General features: G+C 37.4%; 2 protein-coding genes across 7 annotated transcripts; one reads left to right on the forward strand and one right to left on the reverse strand.

Annotated features, from left to right (window-relative positions):
• Positions 1-6574: 6574 nt before the first annotated feature.
• Positions 6575-7336, forward strand: LOC115985424. The gene has a single exon (XM_031108364.1). The coding sequence runs from the start codon at positions 6575-6577 to the stop codon at positions 7334-7336; it is 762 nt and encodes a 253-aa protein (XP_030964224.1).
• Positions 7337-11541: 4205 nt separating this feature from the next.
• Positions 11542-16510, reverse strand: LOC115988004 (disease resistance protein RGA2-like). Of its 6 annotated transcripts, XM_031111627.1 has the most exons (4): positions 13904-16510; positions 13545-13663; positions 13364-13421; positions 11542-11833 (listed from the first exon to the last, which is right to left on the reverse strand). In XM_031111627.1, the coding sequence occupies exon 1, from the start codon at positions 16473-16475 to the stop codon at positions 14805-14807; it is 1671 nt and encodes a 556-aa protein (XP_030967487.1). In that variant the 5' UTR covers positions 16476-16510; the 3' UTR covers positions 11542-11833; positions 13364-13421; positions 13545-13663; positions 13904-14804. The 6 variants fall into 6 exon arrangements, with proteins under 6 accessions (XP_030967487.1, XP_030967489.1, XP_030967490.1 ...); XM_031111629.1 differs by lacking the exon at positions 13545-13663; XM_031111630.1 differs by lacking the exon at positions 13364-13421.
• Positions 16511-18506: the final 1996 nt, after the last annotated feature.

Here is an 18506-nt window from a genome sequence, read left to right on the forward strand (position 1 = left end):
GGAAAATAAGAACTCACCATAAACATCATTTTCACATGTCTAGCTAACCTGAGGGGTGTAGTCATTGTGAGCCATGAAAACGCAACATGTCATACATGAAAATGAAACTATTATGGCTTTGATGTGCCAAGTTGCCAACAACCAAAAATGAAATGGAAAAGACTGGCCATGTCATATGATTAAATATAATATTTTCATTACTTTTGAGATTTTTCACTAAATGAAAAATAAGAGGAAGGGTAAGACAACTTATATGGAATTGAATTTAGACTTAAGCAAAGCCTATGATTGGGTTGAATGGACTTACCTAAAAGCTATAATGAGAAAATGGGTTTTCATGATAAATAGATTGCCTTAATCATTGAATGTATAACAAACAACGTACTGTTTGATGTTCAGCATTAATAAATGGGTACCTTGAGATTTATTTTTATCCATTGCGAGGTTTGAAGGAAGGAGATTCCCCCCTTACCTTTTCTTACTTTGTGTTGACGGCCTATCGCCTTTGTTGAGAAAGGCAGAATTAGAACGTAGTATTCATGGTGTGGCTATAATTAAGTCATTGGGGCCCTCGCATAGCAAATATTTAGACTGTTGATGATAGCCTCATCTTTTGTCAAGCATCATTATCTTCTATACTTTTGGATATTTATGAGCAAGCATCTGTGGAGAAACTTAATGGTGAAAAAACAATGTTTTTCTTTAGCAAAAATGCCTCATTATCAACCCTGATTGCCATCCAAGGTGCTTTCAAGATCTAAAGAATAGGACACTTTGAAAAGTATTGGGGGCTTCCATATTGGGTGGGAAGGGCTATGAAAACAACTTTTTTAAAGATTATGTATCGAGTGGGCCAAAGTTACAGAGTTGAAAGTCAAAGTCGAAGTGCTTAACACAAGTGGGACATGAAGTCTTTTATCAAATTTTTGTCTCAAGTTATCCCGATGTTGGGTTACACGTGTGAATAAAGTACCACATTAAATAATGATGAGAAGATTGAGTGATTGATAGAACATAATTCTGCACACATCCATTGGGCTTAGGCCTTTTGGGTTAAAGAATATTTCTATATGTTATATTAACTATTAAAAGAAGCTCCCCAAAGTGATTATCTCCCAAACAAGTGGTATCAGAGCCCATGGTGGTGTGGGGCAAAGGTGGCAAGGTTATCGAGATTCCTTTCGTAGTTGGAGTGGGAATGAGCCCTTCGCAAATAGAGCAAGGCGGATCCCTTTCGCAATTGGAGTGGGGGCGGTATATTACACCAAGCAAGCCCATAAAGCGCACACAAACAATCTTGGAAAAGGCCCAACGAAGGAGTAATATTGCCAATAGTCTAGACAACGGTAAGGTGTCAAATTTCCATGGAGGATAAAAGATGTGTGGAGTTGACATGTGAAGGCCCATGGATGATGCTAGTGAAGAGAAAGGCCATTAGGTAAGAGAAAGTGAGTAGGACTTGTTCATGGCCCACGAAGAGGTCTTGAAGCCCACAGAGAGTTAAAGACTCACACATGAGGGAGAAATTGTTGAGTTACACATGTGAGTGAAGTCCCACATTAAATAATGATGAAAAGAATGAGTGGTTAATATAAGATAATAGAGCACATACACATTGAGTTTAGGTCTTCTAGGTTAAAGTTTGTCTCTATATGTTATATTAACTATTCAAGGAAGCTCTTCAAGGTAGTTATCTCCCCAACACCCGACTTATGCGATTGTTATAGGCTTCCGAATGATTTGTGTCAAGAATTAAACTCCATACTAAACAATTTTTGTTGGGTGCGGAGGTAGTCTGAGCTCAAATATCATTAGTTGAGTAAAAGTTAGGCAAAAGTTTGTCAAGTGAAAAGGTATGGGAGACTGGCTTTAAACATTTACAGCATTTCAACTTGGTCTTACTAGTGAAGTGATGTTGGCGTTTGGCGCACAATACATAATCCTCACTGTACATAGTTTTGAAGTCGAAAACACTTCCCTACTACAAGCATTTTGTCAACTAAAAATTCAAAATCATGCTTCTTTTCCTTGGGAATAGTATTGCCTGTGCATGCTGTGTTTTAGAGTGAAATTTGGCATGATAGATGGCTGCCCCAGCCAACGATTTTCAATGTTGTTTACCCGTGGCGAGTCCTACTTGATGATGCTACAATAGATGATCTCATACTGCCACAAATCCAATGCTTGAATGCACAACTTATAGTAAGTGTTTTCGTCGTTTGACGCCGAGATCATTAAGTCTAATCCATTGAGCTGAAGCATGGCAAATGACATGCTCATCTAGGTTAAATGAAAAATGGTGTGTATTCAATTAAGAGTGCATATCATCAGTGGCGGCGCCACGTACAACTCAGGGTGTTCCCAGGAACACCCTGACCTGAAAAAAATTGAAAAAAAAAATTATATTTAATCTGTATACAGAGCAAAAGCAAAACAAACTCCAATACAGAGGTGTTTTAGTGTTTACCAAAAAAAAAAACCCTAATACAGAGCAAACCAAAGGTCCAAAACCAAACCCCAACAAACCAAACCCAAGGTCACATCGTCGCCATCGCCATAGATCGCTCACAGATCACGTCGTCGTAGTCGTAGATCGCTCGTTGTCATCATCGCTCGCTCGCCCCTCATCGTAAATCGCAGATTGCTCTGCTCCGGTGCTTGATGCTCAGTGCTCGCCACTCACCGCTCGGTGCTCGCCGCTCGGTGCTCCCTCCCTCAAGGTATTTCTCTCTTTTTCTCTCTAACTCTCTCTCAGTCTCTCTCTCTCTTTATCTCACTGAAATGAAAAAATGAAATGAAAGTAACAATGGTTCTCTTTCTTTATTCTTTAATAGTCTAACTTTACTCAGTATCTCTCTCTCTCTTTTGAATTCTCTGATTGGCTGGCCAAATTACCTTTATTTATATTTTTCTTTTTACCTGTGTTGTTTTTTGTCTTTTTGAATTTGGCTTTTATCTTATCTGTTGGTGTTGGTGTTGGTGTTGTTGAGATATTGATTGTCTTTTAGTGTAATGTGTATTGTGTATTGTGATTGTGAAATTTTCTGATTGGCAGACTATTGTGATTGGGGCATCAGGCTTGTGCTTGTCTGTTGAGTGGGAGGGGGTAGATGGGCTGATGGGCTGGGGCTGGGTAAACAATAATTAAAGTAGTGTAATGTGCTGCACATTACACTGCTTTAATTATTGTGCTACACATGAAATGTGGAATGTGCACAAGGGACTAAACAATATAACAAATTAAAGCAGTATAATTAATGACAAACAAATTAAAGCAATATAGTTTATTGTTACGCTAAACAACAATAATTAAAGCTGTATAATTAAATTAACCAATACATTATAAAAGACAAATAAATTAAATTATGTTAGGCTAAATAACAATTAATAATTTTATAATTAATGAAACAACAAATTTTATAGGGAAATGCTAAGAAGTGCCCTTAGGGCACTGGTTAAGAATCCAGTTAAAGAAAGTTTTATGGGAAAAGAAAAAAAAAACAATTAATGTTTTGACAACTTTTTTCATTTCCCATAAAAGTGATGTCAAAAATTTCTTAAAATGGATTATTAATGAGTGCCCTTAGGACACTCGTTAGCATGACCCAATTTTATAATTATAGTTTATAAAAGACAAACAAATTAATGAAACAACTAAACAACAATAATTAATAATTTTATTAATATTTCAAATGAACTTATAGTTTATTGTACGGTTACATTTGTTCATTTCATTTCATTTCTTTTTTTTTTTTTTTTTCCTTTTGAGGTTTTTCGGTGTACAGAATGTAAATTTGTTTTGGTTTTAAGAACATTTTTTTTTTAAGTACAAACTTCATGCCGGCCAAATCTTAAATTTCGGCCGGTATTTACCGAAACGTCTCGAAATAGACTGAAATGACCCGAAATTTTTTCAAAGTGGAATAGGAACACCCTGGACAAAATTTCTGAAGTCGCCACTACATATCATCTATTGGCTAAATCGAAAAGGCATGATTTGGTGGGCTAGAGTTCATTTGGTGGTAAAAATACTCATCAATGGCAAAAACTTTGGTGAATCGTGGTTCTAAATAAGGCTTACTTTCATGTGGAGCGCATGTTCGGCTATTCTCCCTACAAATACTCTTTTATATGCAATGAAAATTGGATCAAGCACTGAATGTGAAGTTTGTTTTGATGGTACAAAGTCAGTTGTCCATGTGCTTTGGAGTTGTCCATTTGCAAATTGCAATACAGGTGTGGAGTACTAGTCCTATCTCTATGGATAAAAGGATTTTGATTATATAAATAACTTTGAGGTACTGGTGGCCTCAATGCTTTATAGAAGGGATTAGTTGGATTGAGGTATTTTCTACATAACGGCTTGGCTACTATGGTGGAATAGGAATGAGGCAAGATGTAGACATGACCAACGAGAAGCTTCTATAGATAGCTTGATGGGCGAGTACCTAAGCTGTTGGAGTTTTTGGGTGCCGGATAACACCCACTGCATAATGAGTCTCCCCGGATAGTGCCACAGTGGAGGCCTCCCTTGCAAAATGTTTTCAAGATAAACTTTCATAGAGGTGTTGATAAGGGATTCTATGGGATCAGTTTTAATAACCTTGGCAGTCCAATCTCACTTGGGATGCAATCATGATGAAGCAAAGGCTGTTGTTATGGTTCAAACAACACGAAAAGGAGATTGCATTGCTCGTGGATAACAATATAAGAAGATAAGGGGTGTTAGTTTTCAAGATAATTCAAATAAAGCTGTTGATTTCCAAATAAGATTCTGCAGTAGATTAGGATGAGAATTTCTGCAGTAAATTAGGATTAGGATTAGTATTTGTATTTCAATTCAAACTATTTTAGGAATTTGTTGTGATGAGAATTATCTCCTCACTAGTATTTATGTATGTAGGAATTATGAATGAAGTAAGTAGAATTAAACCCAAAAAGTCTCTCTTTCTCTTAACATTCAGGAGATTAGTCATCTCGAATTGACTAAACTATTAATTTTTATTTTTATTTTTTCAGCTGTTTTGGTGATCCAGGTAGTTCATTTTACAGGCGAGTTGGGGTTCCTTCAGTTGGCATTTGATAGCAAAGTTCAAATAGCAGCTCTTAACTTCACTGATGTGTTGATTATCAAAAAACAAAAACAAAATACTTCACTGATGTGCCTTGGGAGTGCAGGGTTTCTACTGGATGAAGCCAAAATGAAGGCTCCACAGTTCCTTTCTGCAGACTTTCATTAGTCCCATTTATACTGTATTGGGGCTGGCCATGCCTTAGCTTTATATGCTCAAAACTGTTCCTTCACCCAATGCCATTCTTATAATTGAGGATGTTTCCAAAGTATAGTTTTTGATATATTAAAACTCCTCTTTTCTGTCAATCTAAAAAACAAAAAATTTGTAATCATCAGTTGAAACAAAGTACATTAAAGCTGTTATCTGAGAGCCCAGTCTCTCCTTTCTATCTCGGTGTACGATAAGCTTCAGTCGCTATCGTGCGAGCAAGCTTTTCTCTGCCAGTCTCGCGAGCTTTGCTACGGAAAGTGGCTGTTTCTTGCCCCTCTGTGGCTCCTTGCTGCTGTGTGGGCTGGATTGCCTCCTTTGTGAGGCAGTTTTTTTCCGGCTATGGGTGGGATCGTGGAGATCGTGCATCAAGGACCCTATCTGAATTTGAGAAAGCCCAAATTGTAAGTTCTATATAAGCTTCTTATTTATATTTTCTGTTACTAGTAACTTGTTGGTTGAGCACGTGTAGTGAAGAATGTGTCGTGGAAAGTAGTGTGGTTTAAGTGAAGGGGGTTATTTCATCCTGTAGAGCTCCGAATTGATTGGGGTTTTATATCATCTTGGGTCTGGTATATAGTCAAAAGTTACTAACCCATGAGGGCCCTCGCTTGGAATTGTCAGGGTGCGTGCAGAGCTTCGACTATCCGAGCTATAAGGGAGCTAATCCGTGAGTCATGCCTGGATCTAGTCTTCCTATCTGAAACAAAATTAAAGTCACCCAATATAGATAAGATGAAATCTAAGCTGAATTTTTTTGATTCATACTGTGTGGATGCGATGGGCAAAGCAGGGGGTTTAGCCCTATTTTGGAGGATGGGAGTTGATTTGGAGGTGTTCTCTGATGGTAATGTTATAGCTGCATTAATTTACTCAGACCCGGTTGGATCTCCTTGGCTATTAGTTTGTATTTATGATCCTCCTAGAAGAGCCAAAAGGAAAAGATTTTGGGTCAAACTTGAAGAGATGGTGAAAGCATTTTCAGGGCCATGGGCTGTGTTTGGAGACTTCAACAGGATTAAAGAGTCAAGGGAAAAAAATGGAGGATCCAATGTCTCTGAGAGTTCAGTAAATGGTCTTAGAAGCTTCATGAACAACATTGGGGCTATCAATTTGGGGTTTTCTAGGCCAACATTCACATGGAAAAATAGAAGAGAGGGGCTAGCTAATATCAAGGAAAGACTAGACCAATGTTTTTGTGATCATGAATGGCAAACAATCTTCCCAAAGTTGGAATTAGACACTTAAGTAATTCAAATTCAAATCACAACCCTATTCTTATGGATACATGCATGGAAGATACAACTCCAGATCGACCTTTCCAATTTGAAGCAATGTGGACTAAGGAGGAATCAAGTAAAGAGGTAGTGGAGAATGCTTGGCTATCGTCTGTAGAGGGTTCACAAGGTTATAGACTTGCTAGAAAGCTGGATGCCACCACGAGGGACTTGAAAAGGTGGAATAAAAAATTCTTTGGGAATTCAAGAGAAAGAATTAAGGAGCTAGAGGCAAAAATTGCTCGGTTACAAGTCTCAAACCCTAGAAGGAAAAATCTTGAGCTAGAAGCATCACTGAATCTGGAACTTGATGATTGGCTGGAAAGAGAGGATCTAAAGTGGAAGCAGAAATCAAGAGAGTTATGGACCAAGGAGGGTGATAGGAACACAAGATTCTTCCATCTTTCCACCTTGGTGAGGAGAAGAAGGAATCATATCAATGAAATCAAGTTGGAGGATGGATCATGGATAAATACAAGGGAGGAAATCCAAAACTATTTCAATGAAAATTTTAAATCCTTGTATCAATCTGAATGCAATGATGTTCCTGAAGATTTAGAAAATTTAATTGAGCCATGTATTTCGGAGGCAGAGAATGAGGAGTTATGCAAAGTTCCTTCCAGAGAAGAAATTTATAAAGTAGTTTTTGAAATGAAGTCTCTCAAGGCACCCAGACCTGATGGTTTCCTGACCTTGTTCTATAAACATTATTGGGAAACTGTGGGTAACCAGATTATTTTAGCTACACAAAGTTTCTTTCGAAGTGTAGGATTCTAAGTGAGCTAAATGAAACATTCATTGCTCTTATTCCCAAGAAAAATGGCTCGTGCAATTTCAACCAGTTTCGCCTTATCAGCCTTTGTAATGTTTGTTATAAGGTGATATCTAAAATCATTGTGACCAAATTAAGGCCTCTCTTATCGCATATGATTGACCCAGCTCAAGTGGCATTTGTCCCCAATAGATGGATCACTGAGAATGTAGTAATTTCCCAAGAAGTTGTGCATAGTTTCAAGAAAAAAAAGAAGACGAAAGGTTTCTTGGGCATTAAAATAGACTTTCAAAAGGCTTACGACCGGATGGAATGGAAGTTCTTATCTCTGACTCTCAAAGCATTTGGATTTAGCAACAAGTTTACAAATTTGATTAATCAATGTTTGTCCACTGTGCAATATTCAGTGCTGCTTAATGGTGGTAAATGCCCAAGTTTCACCCAATCTAGGGGCCTTAGATAGGGAGATCCACTGTCACCATATTTGTTTATTTTGGGAAGTGAAGTGCTAATGAGGCTTATCAGTAGAGAAGTGGATCGTGGGCAGCTTACTGCAATTGAAGTGTCTAGTAATGCTCTTCCCATCTCAAAATTGTGCTATGCAGATGATGTTATTTTATTTTCCAAGGACAAGATATCTGAATTATCGTCTCTTAAGATCTGCCTAGAGAAATATTGTTCATGGTCAGGGCAGAAAGTGAATGTGGAGAAATCTGGAATTTTTCCCTCTAAAGGGGTAAGTCAGCAATTCTTAAATCAAATAAAATCCTGCTGGGGTCTCAACAAGCTCCCACCCAATACAAAATACCTAGGGGTTCCACTTTTCTTCACTTCCAGTAGATGCAAAGATCTTCAACCAGTGAAGGAAAGATTGGAAAATAAATTGAGTAGCTAGAAAAGTAAGAACCTATCATGGTCAGGGAGAGCCACCCTTATCAAGTCAGTCGCTCAGACCATTCCAACCTATCACATGTCAACCATCCAATTCCCAAAAGCTCTGTGTGAGCAATTGGATGTGGTGATAAAACAGTTTTGGTGGAACCCAAAATCAAGAGAGGGACAATACTTGACCCCAATGGTGTGGTCGTCCTTATGTTGGCCTCAGAAGGAAGGAGGTTTGGGCTTTAAGAAGGCATGAGATTTCAACCAAGCTCTTCTCTCCAAATTGGCTTGGTGGACACTGTCAGGAAAAAAAAAAAAAAAAAAAAAAAAAAAAACTATCTTTGTGTTAAGTTATTGAGAGCAAAATATAAGGCTAGAACCAACTGGCTGAACCACCAAACAGTGGGTAGTTCATCTCCCACTTGGAGAAGCATTGAAGGTACAAAACATCTTATGGCTCAAAGTGCTTGCATTCAAGTTGGTAATGGGAATTCTATTAGAACCTGGTTGGATCCGTGGATTCCTGATATACCTTCTTTCATCCCTTGCCCAAAGGAAGGCTCTAATCTAGACAGTGCACTGATTGTATCTTAACTCATTAATCCAAGTCACAAAGGGTAGGACTGTCATAAGCTCAGAAACTTATTTGATGAACAAACTGTCAAAGCTATTCAAAGAATTCCTATTTCCTTTCACTCACAAGCAGACAAGTGGATATGGACTGACACTTCTAATGAGCAAATATCAATGAAATCAGCCTACTGGCTTGGCTGGAGAAAGAACCCACCTACTAGTCAAGATGTGTCTAAGGGAGAAATTTGGAAAACCAAGATTCATGAGAGACTAAAAATGCATTTATGGAGGATTGCAGCAAATTGTCTCCCTACCAAATCCTTTTTGGCTAGATATATAAATATTGGAGATAGGTCTTGCTCATTATGTGGCATGGAAGAAGAGACTAGTCTCCATTTATTTGTTATGTGCCCATTTACTAAAGCTATTTGGTTCAACAGCCATTGGGGGTTCAGGTTTGATGGTTTGGGTCTCTCTTCCTCCTCCCAATTCATTCAAACCTTAATCTCCCCTCCGGATACAATTGGGCTAAATTCAATTAATAAGGCAGAGTTTTCACTATATGGTGCAATGATATGTGATGTGGTTTGAAAGTTAAGAATCGAAGTTCAATTTGAGGGAGTATCTCCAAATTTGGATGAGATTTTGTTAAAGATATCCAGATCTGTTGCAGAGTTTAGGAAGGTTCTTGATATTCCGATGGGGTCAACAAGCAATAAGATCCAATCAACTTGGTCTAAACTAGATAGGAACACTATTAAGATCAATGTAGATGCTACTTGCAACATTGTGGGTTCATCCATTGCAGCTGTAGCTAGAGATTGGAGAGGGGATGTGGCGGTTGCTTGTTCTAAAAGAGTGAACACCACACTCCCTCTCCAGGCAGAGGTTGAAGCTATAATCTGTGCCCTTCACTTGGCAGCAAACTTGGATGTTAACTCCATTTCCATCGAGAGTGACTCAAAGTCTTGCATTGATGCACTGAATTGTCCTAACTGGGATGTTCCTTGGAGAATAAAAACCATCTGCTCTGATGTTTTAGCCTTAAAATTGAATTTCTCTAATTGTAGTTTCAATTGGGTGGCTAGAGAAGCAAATGTTGCTGCTCATGTTTTAGCCAAGTGGTCTTTGTCAAACAACTACTTTGGCTCTTTTGATGTGGGGCTAAGGCCTCCTTGCTTTGTTTCTGTTATTAGAGCCAAGGCTCTCTCTCTGCCTGTCTAGTTTTGTTTATTGCTTAATAAAATTGTTAGTTCATCAAAAAAAAAAAAAAAAAAAAATTGTGTAAGTTTTTTCCAAGTACGAGACTAATCCAGTCTTGGCTCAAAGTTTATAACCTAGAGGCCCAGAATAGCCCAACCTGATCTTCTAACTCATAACTCACACTCTGATACGGACCAGATTGCTTAAAAGTTTTTAGACTAGAATTAAGCTCAAACTATCTAAGAGCATCTGTAGCAGATGTTGCAAAAAAAAAAAATGTCATTTTAACACACCAAAAGCCTACTTTATTATTTTACTACATCATTTTATAATATCTCATTTATCAGATGTTTTATAATTCAATTCTATATATTAAAATAATATTTACTACACATTAAAATAATATATTATCTCCTCCCCATTATCATCAACAATAGCAACAACATCAATGACACAACCACCAACCACCAATATCCACTGCCGCAACAACACCGATAGCCACCACCACTGCCACTGTCACCGCCCACAGCCGACCACCACCCAAATCAACTGAGCCACCACCTGCCGCCTACAATTTAAAAAACAAACACAAAACCCATACCACCCCCACAGCTTACCCATCATATCAGAACCCACCATCACCACCACTACAACCCACCTCTACTGCAAACCTACCACCATAATTACTCACCAATATCAGATCAACCTAAATTGTAGCAAAAAATAAATAAATAAATAAATAAAATCCCACAACCAGAGAGAGGCAGAGTGAAAGGCAGACAGAGAGGAGAGGGAAGAGGGTTAGATTGACGGTGGCCTCGGGGTGAGATTGGCCCGTGAGTGAGATCGAGCGTGGCTAAGCGATATTGACGGCGGCTAGGCAAGATCGGCAGTGGCGGCTTCAGAGGGTGAGAGAGATTAAGAGGAATCAGAGCTACGCCGTCGTCGCCAACGGAACGTGCTGTCGTCGTCAGAGCTACGCCGTCGTCGCTACTAGTGAACATCTCGGACTAGTCGAAGATCCTAAGAGACGAGTACAGAGATAATAACCAGTACAAGGAGAAGAGAGAGGGAACCGGTGAGAGAGAAGAGAAAAGAGAATAAAAAACTATAAAAATTTATACTATTTCTGTCCGTACCGTCTCATATTTGAGATGGTACTGTAGCCATGTGGCATAATTTTTGAGATTTGGAACATCTGATAAAGCTCCATTTTTGTGTTTAGTGTGGCAAATGTGCCAAATATTTGGCATTTGGCACATCTGCTGTAGATGCTTTTAGAACGGTCCAATTTAGACTAATTTGCAAGATTATCCAAGCTAGAAGAATAAGTTTCACTTATTTTCAATTTTAAACATAATCATCTGTAGAAAGCCATAGTTTTAACACTAACAAAGGACTATAGAGATTTAGGCTTAAAATTGATGTATTCCAGATACAAAATGTACAAAATACCAAACACTGGCCAAGTGAAATCATGTAGTTGATTAATTTGAATAATTACTATAGTAATATAAAAATTGTAATCTTTATATATTATGAATCATAGCCAAGAAGAAAACTCTCCCCACCCCCCTCTTCCCCTCTTTTGATAAGTAACCAACAAGAAAAATTAATACAAGTCATGCATTCCTGTACAAGAAATGGGAAAAGAAAAATTAAAGATAAATACATTACATTTGCATGTGCTGGTGTAATGGTATTCTACTTATTGAACGTCTTTGGAGATGATCCAAGAAGACCTCAAAGCTCACATCGTCAGTGAAGATAACATCTCCTCCCAGTAGAGGACCATTAGAGTTATATGTAGCCGAAGGATTCAATTTTGCTAAAAGAAAACAAGCCTGCAAAAACCATGATGTACATTAGTGCGCACTAGCTCCTACATGGGCATTAAATTAATGATTTATTGAAAAAAAATTAACAATGTCCTACAGATATAGTCAACAATATAGTATTGATTAAACCACAACCAAACATCAGGTACTGAACTGATGATTTTAATGGTACTAAAAGCTGGCTTTTTAAGCCAATGCCAAACGCACACATAGCAAAGCACAAAATTCATAGTTGCAGCATTCAGCACTTGAGAAGACACCATATGTTTAAACCAATAAACACCTCAAATGCATTCTGCAAGTAAATATATAGACCTAGCAACTCTTTAAAGCATTTCTCTCTCCATTTTCCACATCATGATTTTCACTCATATAAAGTCACTCAAAAGATGGTAGTCAACCATAAGCAGTGGCCCATTACATCTTAAAGATGAAAAATTAAATTCTTTTTTTTTTTTTTTTTTTTTTTTGATAAATAAAAAGACATATATTGAAGAAAACTACCTTATGCAGAAAAACATAAGGCAGAGAGAAAAATACAAAGGGAAAAGAAAGAGGAAAAAGAAAAAGATTCTTCCCTCTAGGCTATGGTGCAAGCCTGCATTGACCACCATTTATCAATGAAAGTCAACCTAGCAAGGAAAGACATCTTTAATAGGGAGGATAGGAATGAAAAGCAAACCGACTCTCCCCCACAAATACAATTTAAAACATGTTTGTGGAGTTAAGAAATTAAGGTGTAACTTGGGGGCCATGGAGTTATCATTATCTTTACATCAGACAAACTTGGAAATATCAAAATATCATTTTTTATGAATTATAAAATAAGTAGTTCCTTCACATAGTACCACATGGTAGTCAAAACAAGGTTACAAAATCACAATAGAAGAAACTCTTAAACCGCTAAAATTTATAAAACAAACAAAATGAGTTAAGCTCCTAGAGATGAAATATATATACAAAATCAAATACTACACATCAACTGATTTATAATTCCCAGACACAATACCATATGTCTGAAGTTTAGCAGATCTAGAAACAGAATCAAAGAACTAAAATAAAACAATCCGGTGTACCCAACCAATTAAACGGAGAACTAAATACTACACATCAACTGATTCAGACCCAGAATACAATAAATACAGCTTACATATATTAGATTATCATTTAAATCCTACCAACACCACCTCACTTTTGCCACAACTGCATTTAACATGAACAGCCTCACAGTAACCAATTTCTATATTTTGGATCTATTATTTGGTTTGTAAACCATTGCAAGAGGTCAAAGTTGGTTCCTGGACCTAAACCAGGTGTCGCCTACCAACCATCTGCCACCAGTCCACTCAGTTATGGCATACTCCCAAACAACAATCTTGTGTCTAGAATGGTGAACTCACAATACAAAATCACAATAATGGAAATATTTATTTATTGACAGCACTTAAAGGCAAATCAAAATTAATACAATACTTATTTACTTATATCTCTTAATCCAAATTGCAATGAAGAAGTTTTTTCGATTTCGGACGGTACATGTGACTTTGAATTGAGCAACACTTGCATTCTATTGGTTGTGATTTGTGTAGAACTCCTGAAATGAAATTTGCAATCATATATATAAGAAACTTAAGCTGAAAATAACACTAGGAAAACCATAATTCCAAAAGAAAAAGAAAAACTTATTCTGTTCAATCAAGTTTTTGGGTGCCAATACCTTTCTAGCCTTAGTTCGAAACAAAATGTTCCAGAAACAAGATTTAATTCCTCCATGAATTACATAGGATTCAATGTTACTTCTTCTCTTTTTCAATTTTCTTTGTTGAGGAAGGGCAGCTGAAAAATAAAGGTTTAGAAGACTGCTTTAGTTTTGGAAATTCAATTTTATCCAAAAAGATATTTTAAGTTTTAATTAATTACTTTAAATCTAATTTGAACAAAAAATGCTTCGAATTTTTTTTAATGAAAAAGGAGTTTAGGTTTTGGAAATAGAAACTAAGCATTAGCCATCATTTAGGATTCGATCAATACCATTGTTAAAGCCATCATAGTACAAGAAGTCAAATATGCCATTACCTCATCATCGCTGATGTTGTCATCTGTGTCTATTGAACTTCCATTGTCCTCATCAATAAAAATCTTTGGTAAATGTGAAATCTTGGCCCAATCTTCTTCTCTACATTTTCTACTCAAATTTGGACAGTCTTCAATCTTCAATTCTCTTAGTGTGGTGAGAGCTTGCATTCCCTCCGGAAGAGATGACAACTTAAGGCAATTGGTAATTTTAAGTTTTTGAAGTGATTTTAGACGTGGTAGCCACTCTGGCAAAGCAGTAAAATTTTCACAACATTCAATCTCTAGGCAATGTAAAGTGTTGGCAGATGCTTGGAGCCACTGGGGCAAAACCTCTAACTTGGGTAAATTGACAATCTTCAATATTCGGAGGCTCAACTTCAAATCTTGATAGTCTTCTCCCTCCATCAAAATAAGCTCTTTACAATTCCCAATCCACAAGAACTCTAGGGCAGTTAGGTTTTTGATACTGAGTGACAAAAATGTCAAATTAGGACATTTGCCAACAATTAATGTTCGAAGATAGGCGAGGCGTCCATCCATCCCCCCAAACAGACATTTTAGACGTCCACATGCACCTATAACCAAAAATCTAAGAGAATTGAAGCAACCTTCTCCATTCTCCGACATGCATGTATGTTTTGTTGTAACCATCAAAAACCTAAGGCTGATCATGAACCTCATATCTTTGGGCAACCGTTCAAGATTTTCGCAATCAGCAAGTAGTAAAGTTTGCAAACTGTGCAGTTTGCAAATGGAATTAGGAAGTCGCTTAATTATGCGATTACCTGATAGGTTGAGATATCTCAAAAGTTTCAAAGTACCAATAGAACTTGGCAACACCTCAAAAGATGATTCTTTGAAATTAAGCACTCGCAAATACTTAAATCTTAAGATGCATGCTTCAAATAAGGACTGGTTGTTTAGTTTCAAAAATAATAGTCCGAACTTTACTCAATTTCTCTAATTGCGTTGTAACTTCTTGGTCATTGTCAAAAAAGAACAAATGACAAACCTCTGTAGAAATAGAGGAATCCTTGGTCACTATTGAACACTCACCTTTGGCAATTGAGAGTGCAAGATCATGGACAAGATCATGCATTTTAAAGGTATGGAAGCAGATTTGTTGCACATCAAGATCTTGAAAGAAAGATCTTGACAACAACTCCTTGATATACAAGTCACCAACATCTTCCAACTCTTGATTTTCATTGACAGGTGATTGAAGAATTCCATGAGCCATCCAAAATTGAATCAATTGAAGATTAGTGAATACATGATCCTTTGGAAATAGAGAACAATAGGCAAAGCATCGCTTCAAGTGAAAGGGTAATTGGTTGTAGCTGAGCCTCAATGCAGGTAAGATGTCACCCTCCTTTTGTTCTAAATTCCATATCTCGTTATCTCTCACATATTTCCACTCACCTTCATCAACTTTTGAATAAAGTAGTCCGGCTAAAGTTTTCACTGCCAATGGAACCCCTTTACATTTTCTTACGATTTCTCTTCCAATTTGCAAGAGGTTTGGATATTGATTTTCGTCTCCTTCTTTAAAAGCCAATTTGACAAACAAAGAAAAACAATTCTCTTGGATTAGACCATCTAAATTGTATGTGGGAGCAGTGCCCATAATAGTAGCAACAAAACTATTCTGTGTTGTCACTATGATTTTACTTCCATTGCAACTGCTTAGTAACAAATCTTCCAATTCAATCCATTTGTTACGATCCTCATTCCAAATGTCATCCAAGACAAGTAGAAATTTTTCATTTTCTAAAAGTTTTCTTAAGCGAATTTGCAACTGATCCACACTCAAATTCTCATCAATTGTACCAACTGCAGATTTAAGGATTTCTTTTATCAACCTAGTGACATTAAAATTCTCAGAAACGCACACCCACATCCTCAATTGAAAATGGCTAACTACCACTTCATCGTTATACACCAACTTGGCAAGTGTGGTCTTCCCTAATCCTCCAATCCCAACTATAGGAATTACACTAACATTTCTCCCAGCATCTTGGTGCATCAAAAGACGTATGAGGTTTTCTTTATCTTCATCCCTACCAATGACACTAGAAGGATGAACAAAGGAGTGAGTCATGTCCCTCTGGTGCATTGTTATATTCCCATCTTCAAGTCCTTCAGCAAGATTTAATTTATCTTTCTTATCTGCAATATCATCTACCCTCTCCCTAACACCCTTGATTTTATTTGCCATTTCAAAACGGAATGCAAGTGGATTATTAGAACTAGAAAAGAAATGACACACCTTTTTGCTAGTGCTCCCGTATCTTTTCATTGCTTCCTTCTGCAAAACTCGGCAGTGAAATTCATCCAGCACATTCTCGGCATCATTAAGAACATCTTTGAGCTCCCCTAGCCAATGGTTCAGCCTATGGTCACTTGCCTGCTTCTCCTCAGCATCTAAGAGTACAGCTTTGATGGCTGAGACTGTGCTCTCAAGCTCTGTCAGATCGTTTCGAACGCCCCATGCCAAGCTGAGCTCTTGGCAAGTAAGGGATCCAAGCAGCCCCAGGAGCTTCACTGTGACGCCATAGGCAGTTTCAGCCATGTTCTTGAGGTAGTAAAAGATTAAAGACAGACGAATTTCAGCTGCAAGAATGGTAAAGTGTATAGTTGGATGACTGACTGTTGGGTGCATAAAGCACGTGGTCCAGCCCACGAAGTAAAAGCCCACATATGGGCTTGTATTTTTATTCCGTGGCTAGCAGGTTGTAGTAGCCTAGTAGTAGTCTCCAAGTTCAAGTGAATTATGGGATTCATGTGCTACTAGGAGTGTGTCTGTTGGGTAATATATAATGACAATATATATTAAGTTTTTGGGCGTGCCGCAAATTGAAGAATAGAGAAAAAGGGTTGTCACATTTGAAAAAAGATAATTTATATGTGTGAGAGCAAAGAAAAATAAGAGAAATTTTTTTCTTTAGTTGTGAGACATATACAATTTGATAATAGTGAAATTAATTTGAAGTTTGTTCCGTAGTTTTTTCCTTCAAAGAGAAAGGGTTTTTCATGTAAATATTTGTGTTCTTGTGCGTAATTGCTATTTTGAATTGATATTTTTTTAATAATATTATTTAAGACCCAACACTGACTTTTTAAATCCATCTTTACATTATGTGTGGAGGGAGTTGGTGAGTTGACTTGGTGAGTGGCTTTCACGTTGGTTGGTGAGTTTGGGAAATAACAAATAGACTACAACTTTTGAGTTTTGATACAACTTTGCTGCAACTTGTCCATGCAGCGAGTTGGGTGGTAAATTTATAAATCTACCATTATTATTTTACTATTCATAACTTGCAATGTAGGTAAGTTATGGCAAAAATTGTGGTCCTAGCATTTTTTAACAAAAAAAAAAAGGTTTTATTAGGGAGAGCAATGCTAGAACATAAAAACTTAAGTAACATTTTCCATAACTTGTTACACGAGGAATTGTGAGTAATGAGGTGTGTACACATGATATACAATGGATGGTGTGGAATGGATGTAGATTGAAAATTTCGGGTTATAGAAGGCAGCGCAAGCCATGAAGCCAACAATTTTCCCTCGGTAAGTCCAACTTGATAATGCTATACATTTGAGGAACTCATGGTAACAAATCCTCTGCGAAAATGCACAACTTACAGACCAAGTGTTTTGTCGTTTGAAGCTGAGATCATCAAGTCTAATCCATTGGGCTGAAGCATGAGAAATGACATGCTCATCTGAGCCAGAATGAAAAATGGTGTTATTCAGTTAAGAGTGCATGCATGTCATCTATTGGTTGAATCGAAAAGAATTTGGTGGGCAAGAGTTCATTTGGTGGTGCAAACACTAATCAATGGCAAAAGCTTTGGCAAATGGTGGTTACAAATAAGACCAACTTTCATGTGGAGAGCATGTCAGGGTATTCTCCCTACAAATACTCCTTTATATGCAAATGAAGATTGGATCGCGCACTGAATGTGAAGTTTGTTTCGATGATACAAAGTCCATTATCAAAATCCTTGTGTACATAGATAGAAGAGATTGATTCTCTTATTTGTCTGGCCTACACAACGACCAAAATGCTACAATATTTTCCCTAGTGAAGTCTCAATTATTGTACTGCTTGCCCCCCATAAATGATGCTGCTTCTGATAAAGTTGATACCTCATGATTATGGTCACTTGATTACTTTCGGCACAAAATGCCAAATGGTGAAGACTGGTTCTTTGAACTGAAGTTCTGGACTCTGCCTTTGCTTTTGTTATCTTGAGTTGAAAAGTGCTACTTCTATTTATGTACACAAGGATTTTGATAATATAAATCACTTTTGAGGTACTGATGGATTTTATGTTTTGATAGAAGGGATTCATTGGTGAAATGGGAGTAAGGCAAGATGAAGACATGACCGATATGAAGCTTCCAAGATAGCTCGATAGTGGCAAAGTGGAAGCTTCCCCCGCAAAATGTTACCAAGATAAACTCTGATGGTTGCCACAATAAAATGACCAGATCAGTGGGAATTACGATGCTGATCGGTTATTCTCAACGTTGGCAGTTCAATCTCACATGGGACGCAATCATGTTGAATCAAAGGCTGTTTTGGTGATCCAGAAAG

This window comes from Quercus lobata, chromosome 4 (genome assembly GCF_001633185.2).
Source record: "Quercus lobata isolate SW786 chromosome 4, ValleyOak3.0 Primary Assembly, whole genome shotgun sequence".
NCBI classification, from domain to species: domain Eukaryota; kingdom Viridiplantae; phylum Streptophyta; class Magnoliopsida; order Fagales; family Fagaceae; genus Quercus; species Quercus lobata.